Genomic DNA, 13879 nt, shown 5'->3' with positions numbered 1-13879 from the left:
ATAATGTAAATGTAAAGATTCTTAACAGATAAAAACTGTTAGGAAAATATATTAGGTGATATCAAATTAGTTTGTAGTCATCACTCTTTAATAAATAAAATGTTTTAGTATTATAGCAATTTAAGATGAAGCTAATTATAAATATATAATGCATATCGAGTGTTTAGTCTGTAACAATCCCTCATATGCAGTATATATACATAATCTGATTCTCCACTGCAACTATATTTGTCATAGTAGGTAAAACAAACAATATCTTATGTGCTACTTTTCTACAATCAGTGTTTACTCTGACAGAGCCACTTGGTCTAAATATGTTGTTAAGGCCATCAAAAAGCAATTTTCTCACTGGAAACTGAAATTTTTTTTGTCTATTCATATTTCTTCTACATGGCCACAAGGCCAAAGTTTAGTTTTATTTTGCACAAGACTGCCTATGAGAAATAAGCTTTGAGAAATTGTCTTGGTGAAAGCGGATGTTTACAATGAGCTGATCATGCAGGCATGCACTGGATGGTATATGATTATCCTGCGATTTTTCTGTTTGTGAAATGTCTTCAATTCTGTTTTTAAAAAAAAAAAAAAAAAAAAAAAGGAAATAAAAATGTGTCTCGAAGTCTCAATCTGTAGCTTATTGATCGAAACTGGTGTTATCAGTGCCCAAATGAGTTAACATATCACCTTATTTTACATGATCTTTTTTTTAGTTCCATCTACCTACTTTCTTTCCACATTATCCAATTAAGGGTCACAGAGGGGATGTAGCCTATAGCTACTATAGGGCGAGAGGCGGGGTACATGCTGTACAGGTCACCAGTCAGTCGGTTAGGGAGACAAAATCTTTTAGAATCACCAATTACCCTGGCTGCATGTTTTTGGACTTTGGGAGGAAGTGAGAGACAACCCAGTGAGAAACACGGGGAAAACATGGAAAAAAATTTTTTAGAAGTTTTTAGACTTTGAATAAGAGAAATAATGCTACATGTCTCTTTTGATTTCAGTTAAAGTGGTAATAATTCTACTCACGCTGTATCAGTTAAACATTAATTCACCTCTAAAGAAAATTACATAAACATGCAATATGTTAACTGAACTCTGAATCAGCGTTAGTGTCTTCTCATTGCACATTATTTATTTTTTAAAATTACATTTATAAGTATAGTGTCCCGCTGCCATTTTAGGTTGTAACAAGCAACTAGTTAACTTCACAACTTCAGTAGTATAATTACTGATTTTTAAAAAAAAAAAAAAAAACTTTGTCTTTTACCTTGTGCTAAACCTCTATAGTGAATAAATTAATGTTAGCTTGAATTTCCAACCAAAGTTTTCTCTCCATCTGTACGTCTATGTGAACATAGACTACACGCAACTCACTGCACTCATAGTGTCACAGGCTTGTCACAGGTTTGTTGCAGATTTACATCAACGTACACGTAAATGAAACACAACCTGAAAAACTGCACCAAGAACTCTCAGTCTGACAAAATACACATCATATTTCAACTTATGTTCATATAGTTTTCTCCTAAAAACGTCAAATCTCACTGATACATCCACCAAGCTTGTTGCAATAGTAACAGACAACTGAACAAAATAGCAAACAATCAGTTGTTGGCTATCATTCCCTTCCTCTTGTTTTCTGCGGCCAACTTGTAACAGTCTCCTGAGCTTGATTGGGGATTTAGGGTCGAATCTTAGTGTCTGTTTGCTTAGCTATTTGCCTGTGCAGAGAAGGGGATTGCGTAAATTCATTCTAAACGAGCAGTGAACAACAACCAATGACAGAGATGCACTTGTGTGACCCCGCACAAAGCGCTGACACTGCTGATGTTACACGTAGATGGAATGCTGATTGGTTCGTCCCCACAAAGAGTAGGTAGCAATAAAAACTAAGATAAAAGTGACAGACGAGAAGCACCAAAAATGCCTGCAACAGCAAACCAAACAGAATAGCCCGTGTTTGACAACCTACAATGCTTTGCGTAGCACATACAGACAAGTACTACACCATCAGGTGCTTGACTCTCCTCATATAAACTCTTTAATTTCAGCATCTTAAAAAGAAAGCGATTGGACTTCTTTAAGTTTCTTGGAAATGTTTCACCTCTCACCCGAGAAGCATCTTTAGCATTAAAACTGAAAAAGCTTCTCATTTGGAAGGAAAAACTCCCTTTTATCAGGAAGAAACCTCCGGCAGAACCCAGAACTAAAAAACAAACTGCAGGACAGAGAGCTGGAGTTTAATAACTGCTAATGATTAAATACAGTAGTGGTGTTTAAACACAGAGAGTAAAAAGAGATGATTGCAGAAGAAAAAGTACATCACGGGAAGTTCCCTGCAGCCTAGGCCTATTGGAGTGTAACTAAGGGATGATTCAGGGTCACTTGATCCAGCCCAAACTATAAGCTTTATCAAAAAGGAAAGATTTAAGCCTAATCTTAAAAGTAAAGAGTGTCTCTGTCTCCCAAATTCAAAATGGGAACTGGTTCCATAGAAGAGAGGCCTTATAGCTGAAAGCTCTGCCTCCCATTTTACTTTATGGTAAATGGTCTGTATTTGTATAGTGCTTTTACTTGGTCCTAAGGACCCCAAAGCGCTTTACACTATACACAATCATCCACCCATTCACACACACATTCACACACTATAGAAACCCTATAAACCACAAATAAGCCAGCAGTCTATTGCATTTTATGGCATGGATGTCAGATGGAAACCCATCATAAAGCATAAGAAAGTTATGCAGTGAAAACACATGTTAAAATAACAATTAAAAAAAATGATCCAAAACAGGAAAGAGCCAGAATCTCAAAACACTCTGGCTAGTACAATTTTTTAACATTTACATAACTTAATCTACATAATAGTTTTAAAATGTTGGGCTTGTGTTCGGCCAAATCAAAATGATTGCAATAAAGTCCAAGTCAAAATATGTTTTACACTCTTCTTTGCTTTGCATAAAAAGGAAGCCAGGGCATCGTTTTGGAGCGAATGTAATTGTATTAGAAAACATTTAGTGAGAACATTAATGAACGATAAACCCAAGAATTAGGGTTACACCCTATTTTTCACAAGAAACAAGTTGTGCTTTACTTGGAACATTCAACACTGTATTGACTTAGGCAGACAAACACATTCCCCTCAATTTCAAAGAACACAGAACATCTTTTCTTTAATCTGTGGCTGTGACAGTTGACAAATATTAGAAAAAAGAAACAGAAAATGAAAAGGTCTCTTTGTTAGTGAAGATATAAGCAATGCGTCCTTTTTGCATGCAATCACAATTAGTCTCAGTACAACCATCTGAAAGATCCTTCCAGAAAAAAGAGATCACTTGACCCCCCATCTGTGACCAAATCATGTCTTTCGATTAGGTGCTCTCTGCAACCATAGCATCTATCTCCGCTCAAGAAGGACACAGATGCTTAAAAAAGCAGAGGAAATCACAAAGAGCTGACAGTCTAGAAGTCACACGGTGCTTGTGATTCAAAAGGTCCATTATTCTGACTAACCACACTGATGAATCTTATGAATATGAACGTAAAACTGCCAAGTTTAAAATATCATACTTAAGTTACATGCACATTTTCTTTAATGCTCATTAGGGTCAGCATAACATGCACACTATTAATTTGCTTTAACACGAGAAACTGCTGCATCTGTCTCCTTCAAAATACCTTGACCTCAAGATAATACTCCATACTTTAAACTATGACCTATGTCAAACACCAACTAGGGAACAAAGAGGGAACTAAGCGTTTTTGAATGTCCCTCCAGCACATTAGTAGTCTTAAAAAGAAACCTGATACAAAGTCAGGAAAATAAAGGACCTATGAGGTATCCTAGATGGTAGGATTAGGTCATGCTTACTGATTAAAACACGTCTATCCAGCTATATTTTGTTCTAAAAATTATTTTTCTTTCTATTAACATGCAATATTTGTTTACGTTAGGGATGTGAAGAAAATATGATGAAAATGTGCGTTACAGCTGTTGACTTTACTTCTCAACATTATTCAACAGGCAAGAAATGAAAAATTGACATCTGCAGTGTCTTTTCACCTCTTATTCTAACATAAAGATCTCTCCTGGCCTATCTTGTCATGTGGTTCATGACCAGTTCTGGACTGACTCTGTGAGTTTTCTTATGCAAACCCAAATGACATTTAACTGAATAGGGGAGTAAAACTGAAGAACCCCAAGATCAATCAAGATTTGCACACCTCTGTTGCTTGTGAAGCTCGCACACAAGAATTTCACTCACATGTACTGTACCAGTGTAGCTGCACATGTGATGTGACAATAAAGGTTTGATTTGATTTGAGATTTATTCTTCTCCTTTTATGCACATTTTTAATTTCACATTTTCAGGTTTAACAAAATATACAGGGAAAAAACACTGCAGTGCTTTGACTATAAATATAGAAAAGACGGCCATCTTTCTAAGATGTATAACATGTCATTGATTGTATCTGACAGTTTCAAGGAGGGACCTGATTGCAACAGAAGGTAGTCTTAGTGTCTTTCAGCAAATAAGTCTACCTTTAAGCAGTTCTGGATTCAGTTGAATACTTAAACAGATTTTGGGAGCACTTGCTTGCAAAGATGTACATGGGAATTCTGATATTTGTCCCTTAAAGTGAAGTCTAAAGCCATTTGTCTTCAGTAGTACACACCCTAACCATCCATATCCCATATGGAATGCAACTACTGATACTTAGTTGACTCATTTTACATTTGTTGTTTCTACCTTCAGCAGCATATTTCATAAAGTACCGTGCCTTGTTGTTTTTGATGTAGCCCTTTTTACTAAATACCAGTTCTCACTGGTATTTCACTGGTATATAAGCCTAGGCTTATCTTACTGTTTTGTACACTAGAGAATGTAAAAACAAGGTGTTGCTATAGCAATGATGTCATGATATGACTTTTTCATATCACTATATCAAACAACCTTAATATTGAAATGATAACATCACACCGTTGCTCCACCATGTGAATCTCCCATTCTGCCACATCCCAAAGGTGCTCTATTAGATTGAGATCTGGTAACTGTGGAGGCCATTTGACTGCAGTAAACTCAATGTCATGTTCAAGAAAACTCACCAGCCATCACTGGATAATTTCTCTTTTTAAGGACAATTCTCTGTAAATGTCTATCCGGTCCAGTACTGGAAATTTGTCTTTGAGTGTGAGACATTTAGTGAATAAAGTTGAAATGTAAAAATCACTTAGTACTGTAGTGTTTCAAATAGTCAAAAACATTCTAGTCTGAGGTTATGAATTAAGATTGATTTTTCAAATTTTTCTAGTCATGTAAACAATTATGCCAAAAGATGTATCCTGTTCTTGATGCAAATAATCTGAATTTTAACTCAACTTATGGTTATATTGCATAGAGAGGAAAGCATGTTTTTTTTGCAACTCTAATTTAAATATTGCCTATATATTGCACTTAAAGGCAGGTGCTTTTGTAAAGGACACAACGTGAAAGCTAAGTTTTGAGTACACTAGTAGGGTCTTCCCCATAATCAAATTAAATCCAGACATGTATGGCTTAAACAACTGGAGCAGCCTCTTTCATTTAAAGCAGACTCCTCTTGCTTTCTTCCTAGAAAAATATCTGGTCATCTGAGCGTCTCTAACTGAACTGTCACAGATGATTAGAGGACGAACAACTCGTCTTGGTATCCCAAAGAGCATGGGGTCCTCACGAGAGAGTGAGCCACAACTAGAATCAATGTCACCGTTCAGATAATCATGCATTGCCGATTCACCATGTAAGATGCATTTTGTTTGCTGCCTAACTGTGTAAAGCCTCTATTCATTTTCAGATTCTTACACAGAAGGAAAAAAACATGGTCACTCAGTAATGATCCAAATTCCAATGATGGGTGTTGACAAGAAAGGGTTTTAAGTGTTGAAATTATTTCTGTGACAAACCAAAATGACAAAATTTTCAAATCTGTTTAAACTAATATGCTTGTAATCTTGTTATTCTGTCAAATTAAAGAATTAGGGGTTATGATAATGATAAATTAAGTCAGTTATATACGTTTTCAACACAGTATACCATTAAATGCTTTTCATTTTTGGAACTCTGGAGAGCATTGTCTTTATTTACTTGTAAAATATTTTGCAGCATACACAGATGTAATGCTTCATGGATGAATGATTCCTAGTTTTGATTCATTCTTGTACGTGTGATTTTTTGAGAGCAAAATGTGGCATATAAACAATTAAAAAAACAAGCAAATGAAAAACATATTCTTCAGTAACGTCTCTTTTAACCGATTGCCCGCTCTGAGTGATCCAGCAATAGTTGGACATTTGCAGAATTACAAACAAGGGCCCATCTCTTTTTGTGTGTCTTTGGTGACCTCTCCTCACATGTGTGTCACACACACTCACAGAAAAACAAGCCTTACACAACAGGAGTGTGAAATCACCATGTTCCGAGACCAGCAGTGGCGGGGGAGCAGTTGGGCGACAAGTAGCCAGAAAACTTGGGACACGTCAGGCAAAGCAATGACCCCCCCCCCCCCCCCCCCCCCAAATTCATGATCACTCTCAGGAGCTCTGCCAAACTCATTTGAAACTCAAAGTGCTGCTCATGCAAGATGTGTTAAGTGGAAATTACAGGCAGGATGAGAAGAATTACATGACTCGCAATGATGTTGCACCCAGAGAGTGTTACTTTGAGTGATAGATGATAATATTTACCAACTCATAATCATAAATGAAATGGCTGGTATTGTCAATATTCATTCAGGTTCAATTGGGTATTCATTTAGGTGTATTCACAGTTGATGTAGGCCTATTCATCCCCTGAATAGAATGAATATAATTAATACAGAGCACGAAGCTCTAAAATCTGTGTTTTATTTGATAAAAGCAGCAAAAGCACTGAGAATTTGAGTACTCTCCCTGAGTACAATTTTGTGGTCATTTTTTGGTTCCATTGAATTACACTTTACATTTGTAGTCTCTATAATTTAGAATCAGAATCACAATATCTTTATTGTAGAAATTACGTGCCAGTGCTGCGGCATTGAAAACAAATTATATAGACAAAAATGAACATAACTATAAGGAAGAGAAAAAAGGACATAAAAAAGGTAAAAATAAAATAAAATAAAATAAATAAATATATATATATATATATATATATATATATACATAAAATAATGAACACACTACCATCTATTGCAATTAACGAGCAAGGTGGTATTTAATATCCTGATGGCTGTAAGAGTAATATTGTATACCGTTTGAAAGTTGTAAGATGCAAAATGGACAATGTTTAGAAAACAATTGTTAAAAAATAAATATATATTGGCTTGAATAAGCAATGTGATGTATGTATGTATGACCTTTTATGTCTGATGTCTACTTTTACTGTCATAAAGATTATTACGACTTCTGCCTCTCCCTGAAGTGCCTCGGTCCTAAATGACCTGCATTATAAACATTCATGGATGTGTAATTACTTACATTGCCGTTCTAGAAGCACTTTACAGGCTGTCGTTTCTCCAGAATGACTCAGGAAATACTGCAGTCTGATACATGAACTCCCCTACTAACTTTAGTTTTCTTGCAAAGATTAATAGCTGGTGCGGGCCTTCTGTAGACGGTGGTTCAGCAGACAGCAATGCCACTCCGCCATCTAGCGTCCCGGGGATGAAATTACGCCGCCGTACGTAACTTCCTTTTAAAACATGGCGGCGCCCTAAAGGAAAGTCACACTGTCTCTCCGGGGGAAAACACACGCTTCTTATCGTTTAATACGTCGTCTGTGCAAGGAGTTAAAAAGCGGCGGATCTGAAAAGATTTGTCTTTACGTCCTACACGCGTCCTCTGAGGTAAGTTTTGCTTATTTTTATTTTTCAAACCCACCGCTCTTAAAACGGGAGAGCCTGTGCAAAGTCGGGTTTTCTTCAGATGTGGTTTAATTATATTTTTCAGGATTATTAACAGCTCATGTGTTATTTATAAAATATAGCTATTTACACTTTGTTTTAAATATGACTCTTTGCCTATTGCAGGATATTTCCGCAGACACCATGGTACATTTATGTGAGTATCCAAGTCTTAACAGGCTTCCCCCCATTGTTGTGGTCAGTATGAACTCGACCCTATAATTCTCACCCTCATACTTTTTTTTTTTTTTTTTTTTTTAGGTATAAGGCTTATTAATGCAAATCTCTAATGTGCCAATCACATGGCAGAAACTATCCATGTGGGCATATACCCATATGGAAAAGATATATATTTGTGTGTGTATATATATATATAATATATATATATCTTTTATAAATCTTGTATCTGTCTTGTGTGAAACTTGTATGAATAGCATGCAAGAGTGAAAACAGATGTAAGATCCCTTGAAAAATTATATAAATGAAACTTGTATGTTTTGGATATGTACTAACACTATATATATGAAAGTAATGAGAAAGTGGCCACTTTCATGAGTAAATCATATAAGCCTTATATGATTCACTATATGAAGCAGGCCACATCTTATGCGAGTCTTTTATAAGTTTTTACTATTTATTTTCCATATGGGTAGACCTGTTCAAACCGAGCATCAGAATGTGGAAGAATGTGGCATGGGTGTTGGTGCCAGATGGGCTGGTCTGAGTATTTTGGGGGATTTTCCTACACAGCCATCCACAGGGTTTACAGAGAAAGAGAAAATATCCAGTGAATGGCATTCAGAGGAGAATGGCCACACTTCTTTGAGATTGTAGGAAGGCAACAGTATCTCAAACAACCACTCACAACAACCAAAATGTGTAGGAGAACATGTGTAATGTAAAACACATTGAACCTTGAAGCAGATGGGCCAGAGCAGCAGCAGATCACACTGATTCCCATTTACCCTTAGCTAAGAACAGGAATCTGAAGCTGCACTTCACATGGACTCACCAAAATTGGAAAATAGAAGATCTGGGCTCAGAATTTGTTGTAAACAACATGAAAACATGGATCCATCCTACCTTGTACCAATGGCTGTTGGTGATGGTGGAATTGTATGGGAGACATTTTCTCAGCTTATTTTCAGGCCCCTTTGTACTAATTGAGCATCATTTAAATGCCAGTGTACCTGAACATTGTTGTTGATCGTGTCCATCCCTTTAAGACCACAGTGTACCCATCTTCTGATTGCTCAGACTCACTTTGGGGCAAAGCTCAGATCCTCTCAAACTAGTTTCTTGAGCATGACAATGAGTTCATTGTTTGGGAAATTTGCGATTTGCGTCATAGATTGCACTTTTATCAGCTGCAAAAAAGATAAAAAGTAACGAAAGAAGAGTTACACAAAGTCTTAGAAAACTATACAAACTACAACTGCAAAACTGAGTAGTGCAATTAGTGTAACACAATTGCTTAAGTTCAAAATTTTTTTGACAGCATACCAGTATGTGTCTTTTTTTTTTTTTTTTTTTTTAAATATCACGCTTATTGTCAGAGTATATGAGAACATTACACTTTTTAGTTGGCAGCATGCTGTCATGGTGGTTAGCACTGTTGTCTCAGAGCAAGAATGTCCTAAGTTTGAACAGGACCTTTCTGTGTTCTCCATGTGTTTGAGTGGGTTCTCTCTGGGTATGCCGACTTCCTCCCACAGTCCAAAGAAATGCACTTAGTGGGATTGATTAAATGCAAGTAAAGTCATGCAAAGCTTATTAATATGAATAATGCTAAGAAACAAAAATCATGGTTTACTGTTCAATTCTTCTTCTTTTTCCTTCAAACAATTAGAAATTATTTCACAAAATTTTTCACAAAAAAGGGGAAAAGCAACGGATTCAACAAAACCTGAATACATAACAAAAATAAAACGCAAGAGAACTTTTCAAATTTAGTCTTCCCATTGCTTCATATTGTTTAAGAAAGTAATTTTGTTTAAAGCAGCAAAGATGTTGACAACAGTGGGTGCTAAGTAAGATTTTAATGTGTTTCTGTATTTGGTAGTTGAATGCCTATAATAGTATAACAAATACTTACATATAGGGGTATGTAACAATTAAAGAAAGTTATGTTTTCCTGTCTTTGACAATGCTTTTGATGCTTATTTTCTTCTTTAGCATCACTCTTACTAAAGAAGTACCACGGAGGTCACGTTGTGATTCGATTCGCTCTTGCGGGCCACAAACAGGCTAACAGACCATTTTATCGCATTGTGGCAGCTTACAACAAAAGGGCAAGAGATGGTAAATATATCGAGCAGCTGGGTTCCTACGACCCGCTTCCGAACATCTACAACGAGAAACTTGTCAGTTTCAATTTTGACCGAATCAAGTATTGGATTGGATGTGGAGCACACCCTACAAAACCGGTTGCCAAACTCCTGGGTGTGTATTTGCTGCACAAACGTGTTCTTTTGAAGTCTTCATCATTGGGAAATTTTATTGTCATTCTGTTCCTGAGAACTGGTTTACTCCTCATTTTTTTTTGTTGTTGCAGGAATCTACACCTATTAGACAATATTTATTTAGCGTTTTATTTCTTTTTCTTCACCAGGTTTTGTAATCTTTAATTGCTTTGCACACACTCTAAATTACGGCTTTTACACTGTGATGTGTTTGCTGTGCCCTCAGATGACATTAGCATCAATAGATTGTAAATTCCTACTGAAAACACAAAGTGAAAATTGTCAGTATTTAGATAATACTATCTCTTTTTTATTATCCTTTTTTTTTAGTCATTATCCTTAAGTTAAAAAAGATGTTAGGACATTTACCTGTCTCCTCTGTATTGTTTGAAATACTTATTGTGAATGTTGTCGTCTTCACCTATCTTTTGTAGGGTTGGCTGGATTTTTCCCTCTTCACCCCATGACAATAACAGAAGCAGAGCGCAGAGGAGCCCAAATGGAGACAGAAACAGAGGAATCTCCGAAAGAGGGACAGAAGCAGGCTGATGTTGAGAGTTAAAGCTGTGGACTTTGCGTGACCATCCAGTTGCCACAATTATTTTGAAAAATGACTCACTAATTTGACTTGCTGTGTGAATTGTTCATGAAAACTCAAAATATGTCATATTGTAGCTTTGGCTCTGTCAGTAGCTTCTTCATGCGATTAATTTTTGATCAGATGCTTCATAAAATTGCATCTTTTTCTTTAATACAGTTATATTATTTTAGACAGCAGCAGTTTGCATATGGTGTTTTATGAGACCTAATTAAAGTATTTCAATATAACTGCGTCTGTTTGGGGTATAGTTGCAGATTGTATTTATTATCCTGTCTTAACGAAGGCCTTTATTGCTTATTCACGCTAACAAAGCATTTTTAATGAAAATCAGTTTGTTTTGTTTACTTTGAAATGGATTCATAAATATTGAAATCATTCCTTCCTTCTTTGGTCAGTGTTCATTCTTCTTTTCTCATCCTTTGTGTATTTGAATCTGCACACAATCAGTTGTGTCAAATAGAAAGTAATAAAAAACATGGGTGCGTTTGTTAGTATGATTGCTGCCAGAGATAATTCTCCACCCCTGTGTCTGCTGACTGTGTCATGACGCTTTATGGCTTGGGACACATGTCACGTAAAGTCAGGCTCTGTTTTTGGAACCACTTTGCAGCAGTCCTTTTTCTGTTTTAAATTAAACAGCATAGCAACAGTTTCTTACTCAATATTTACAGATCAAATTCAGATATCATTGGATTCATACGTGCAACACTGACTTGTATTATTATTTACAGAGCACAGCAAAGCCCACGTTCATCATCTTTTGCGACATAAACACTACAATTTGTACATATAGTCACTATTCTTTGTTTAAAAAAAAAAAAAAAATCAAAGGACCGCCATTAATGATGTAACCGGACAAATTGAAATACAGTTCATAATAAGCCAGTGACTTTTTTTTTAAACAGCTGCTTATTCTGTGTGTCGCATGCTAAGACTTTAATGTTTTTCTTATCTTGGATTGGTCAATACTGCACCACCACTATGGCATGCGTCAGTCAGGCAGTGATAAGAATACTGATGTGAGTTAGTACCCACTTGACAACGCCTAAGTGACCATTTGAAAATACAGCATAAACAATTCCACAACTTAAGTATTGCGGCTTTTGATATTGCTTGACTTCCTTCGGGACTGTGGAATAAAAGTGACTTGGTTGAGCCACAGGGCAACCCGTGTAACTATGAATTATTGTTCTTAATTAAAACAGTTGAAACAAAAAGTGCAGTCTTCCATGACATATCAAACAAAAATATTTCTTGTTGAGTAGTGTTTCAGAAATTATTTTCTAAAAGCAAACAGGGGTGTGGACTAAATGTCTTATGGCGTTAAACTCAGAAAATATTGTGTTTAATCTCATTGCAGCTCTTTTATTCTTGCTGCTATTGAGATCCATTTTTAATCATGTGGGATCATGTTTACCTTTCTATTTTTAAAAAGGCTTTATTCCTTCATTTAAACATCTTATCCATAAGTCTCATTTATAACATTTCTAAAAAGTAAAGAGTTAGTCATGCTCACCATCATGTGTTGAGTGTCAAAAGAGAATTAAAGTAACTGTTAAAAACAAGGAATATAAAAGACTAGTTGCCAAATGCATTAAAAAACGCTGATTTTAATAGCTGTTCTAATACAACAGTGCATTTCTCTTAATAATCACTTCATAACTTAAATGTACATGATGTAAGTACCATCAGTTGATTTTCTGTAAAATCCTTAAGAAAGTTAAAAAAGTCACATGATGGATAAACAGCGGGAATATAAACTTGCTATTCTAGAAGACACTAAACATACAGACGTCTAAAGCTTTTAGTGATCGGTGAGTCTATAAAGGTGCTAAATAAATGTGAACACATACAGTATATGCACTGATATAGTGTTACGTAAAGAACACATAACTTGAAACAAGTGGGTTTTTAAAGCAAATTTAAAAGAATTTATCTTGTTAAATATTTTTCTGTCCTTTTACAGTACATAGGAACATTCATTTGAAAACAATAAGTGTATAATTAGTGACACTAAACAGTGGTTAGCAGTGTAGCATTGGCTACATACCCAATGCTGGTTTAAAAAAAAGAAAGAAAAGAAAATCACATCTATCCAAACCCAGCCTCACCCACCTACACCTTGTTGATCTCACTTGAGTCACTTTTCTGGACTTTTGAAAGTATCATATACAGGGTGTGAGTTCCAAGGAACTTCATAAATGATTGCAATGCCATACCACAGTACATAAAAAAGTTTGCTTAGGGAGGGGACAATCAGTAACCGCCTAAGCTGACCAGTTGATCACTGATGAGACATACAGTGGATCCGACACTAAAAGGTAAGTGTTTATAGGGCTTGCAAGTGCTGACAGGGACAAAGCTATAAAATAACAGACAATTTAGACAGGATATTGTAAGCAGTATACTGCCAGTCTGAAAATTACACAGCATGTAAAAACAGTCTGCCTACATGTATTTATGGAGTAAAAGACATTATAGAGCTTGAAATATCTCATATTTTCATTTTTGGAATTATCATCTGAATGCACAGGAAAATGACAAGGTGGACTCAGCTGCAATTCTATGACCGGAGGAGGGATTTCACCTTTCTTATAGTACTTATTTTGGTGGTCATAGTGCTCATTGCATTATGTGTGTTTTTTGCACAAAACAAAGGTAAGTGTGAGTTTTTTTCAAAGATCTATCTATCTATCTATCTATCTATCTATAGATATATATACATATATATAGATATTACTGCAAATCCTGGTTCTTTACTACTATTACTTACTACTTGTTAGGCATGCTCATGGGAAATACATCTTTGCCACTGAAATTTTGTGACAATTAATCTTAGTAGTGGTAGTTCCTTGGGAATAACTGTAAATATAATTTAAAACACCAGCAAATAGAA

At 35.8% G+C, this 13879-nt stretch overlaps 2 protein-coding genes across 3 annotated transcripts in view; both read left to right on the top strand.

The window, feature by feature from the left end:
• The first annotated feature begins 7702 nt into the window (after positions 1-7702).
• On the top strand, positions 7703-11365 carry mrps16 (mitochondrial ribosomal protein S16). The gene is made up of 4 exons (XM_085159677.1): positions 7703-7863; positions 8047-8077; positions 10096-10362; positions 10817-11365. Exons 2-4 carry the CDS (start codon positions 8065-8067, stop codon positions 10942-10944), a joined length of 408 nt encoding a protein of 135 aa, XP_085015803.1. The 5' UTR covers positions 7703-7863; positions 8047-8064; the 3' UTR covers positions 10945-11365.
• Positions 11366-11489: 124 nt separating this feature from the next.
• Positions 11490-13879, top strand: part of LOC146518368 (uncharacterized) — a 48612-nt gene continuing 46222 nt past the window's right edge. For both annotated transcript variants that reach the window (XM_085159670.1, XM_085159669.1), the window contains exon 1: positions 11490-13641. In XM_085159670.1, the coding sequence (XP_085015796.1) occupies positions 13509-13641 (133 nt within the window). In that variant the 5' untranslated portion in view covers positions 11490-13508. The remainder of the gene's footprint in view (positions 13642-13879) is intronic.

The sequence above is a fragment of the Neolamprologus multifasciatus genome, chromosome 5, assembly GCF_963576455.1.
Source record: "Neolamprologus multifasciatus chromosome 5, fNeoMul1.2, whole genome shotgun sequence".
Lineage (NCBI taxonomy): Eukaryota > Metazoa > Chordata > Actinopteri > Cichliformes > Cichlidae > Neolamprologus > Neolamprologus multifasciatus.
This window is presented reverse-complemented; position numbering and strand designations above follow the sequence as displayed.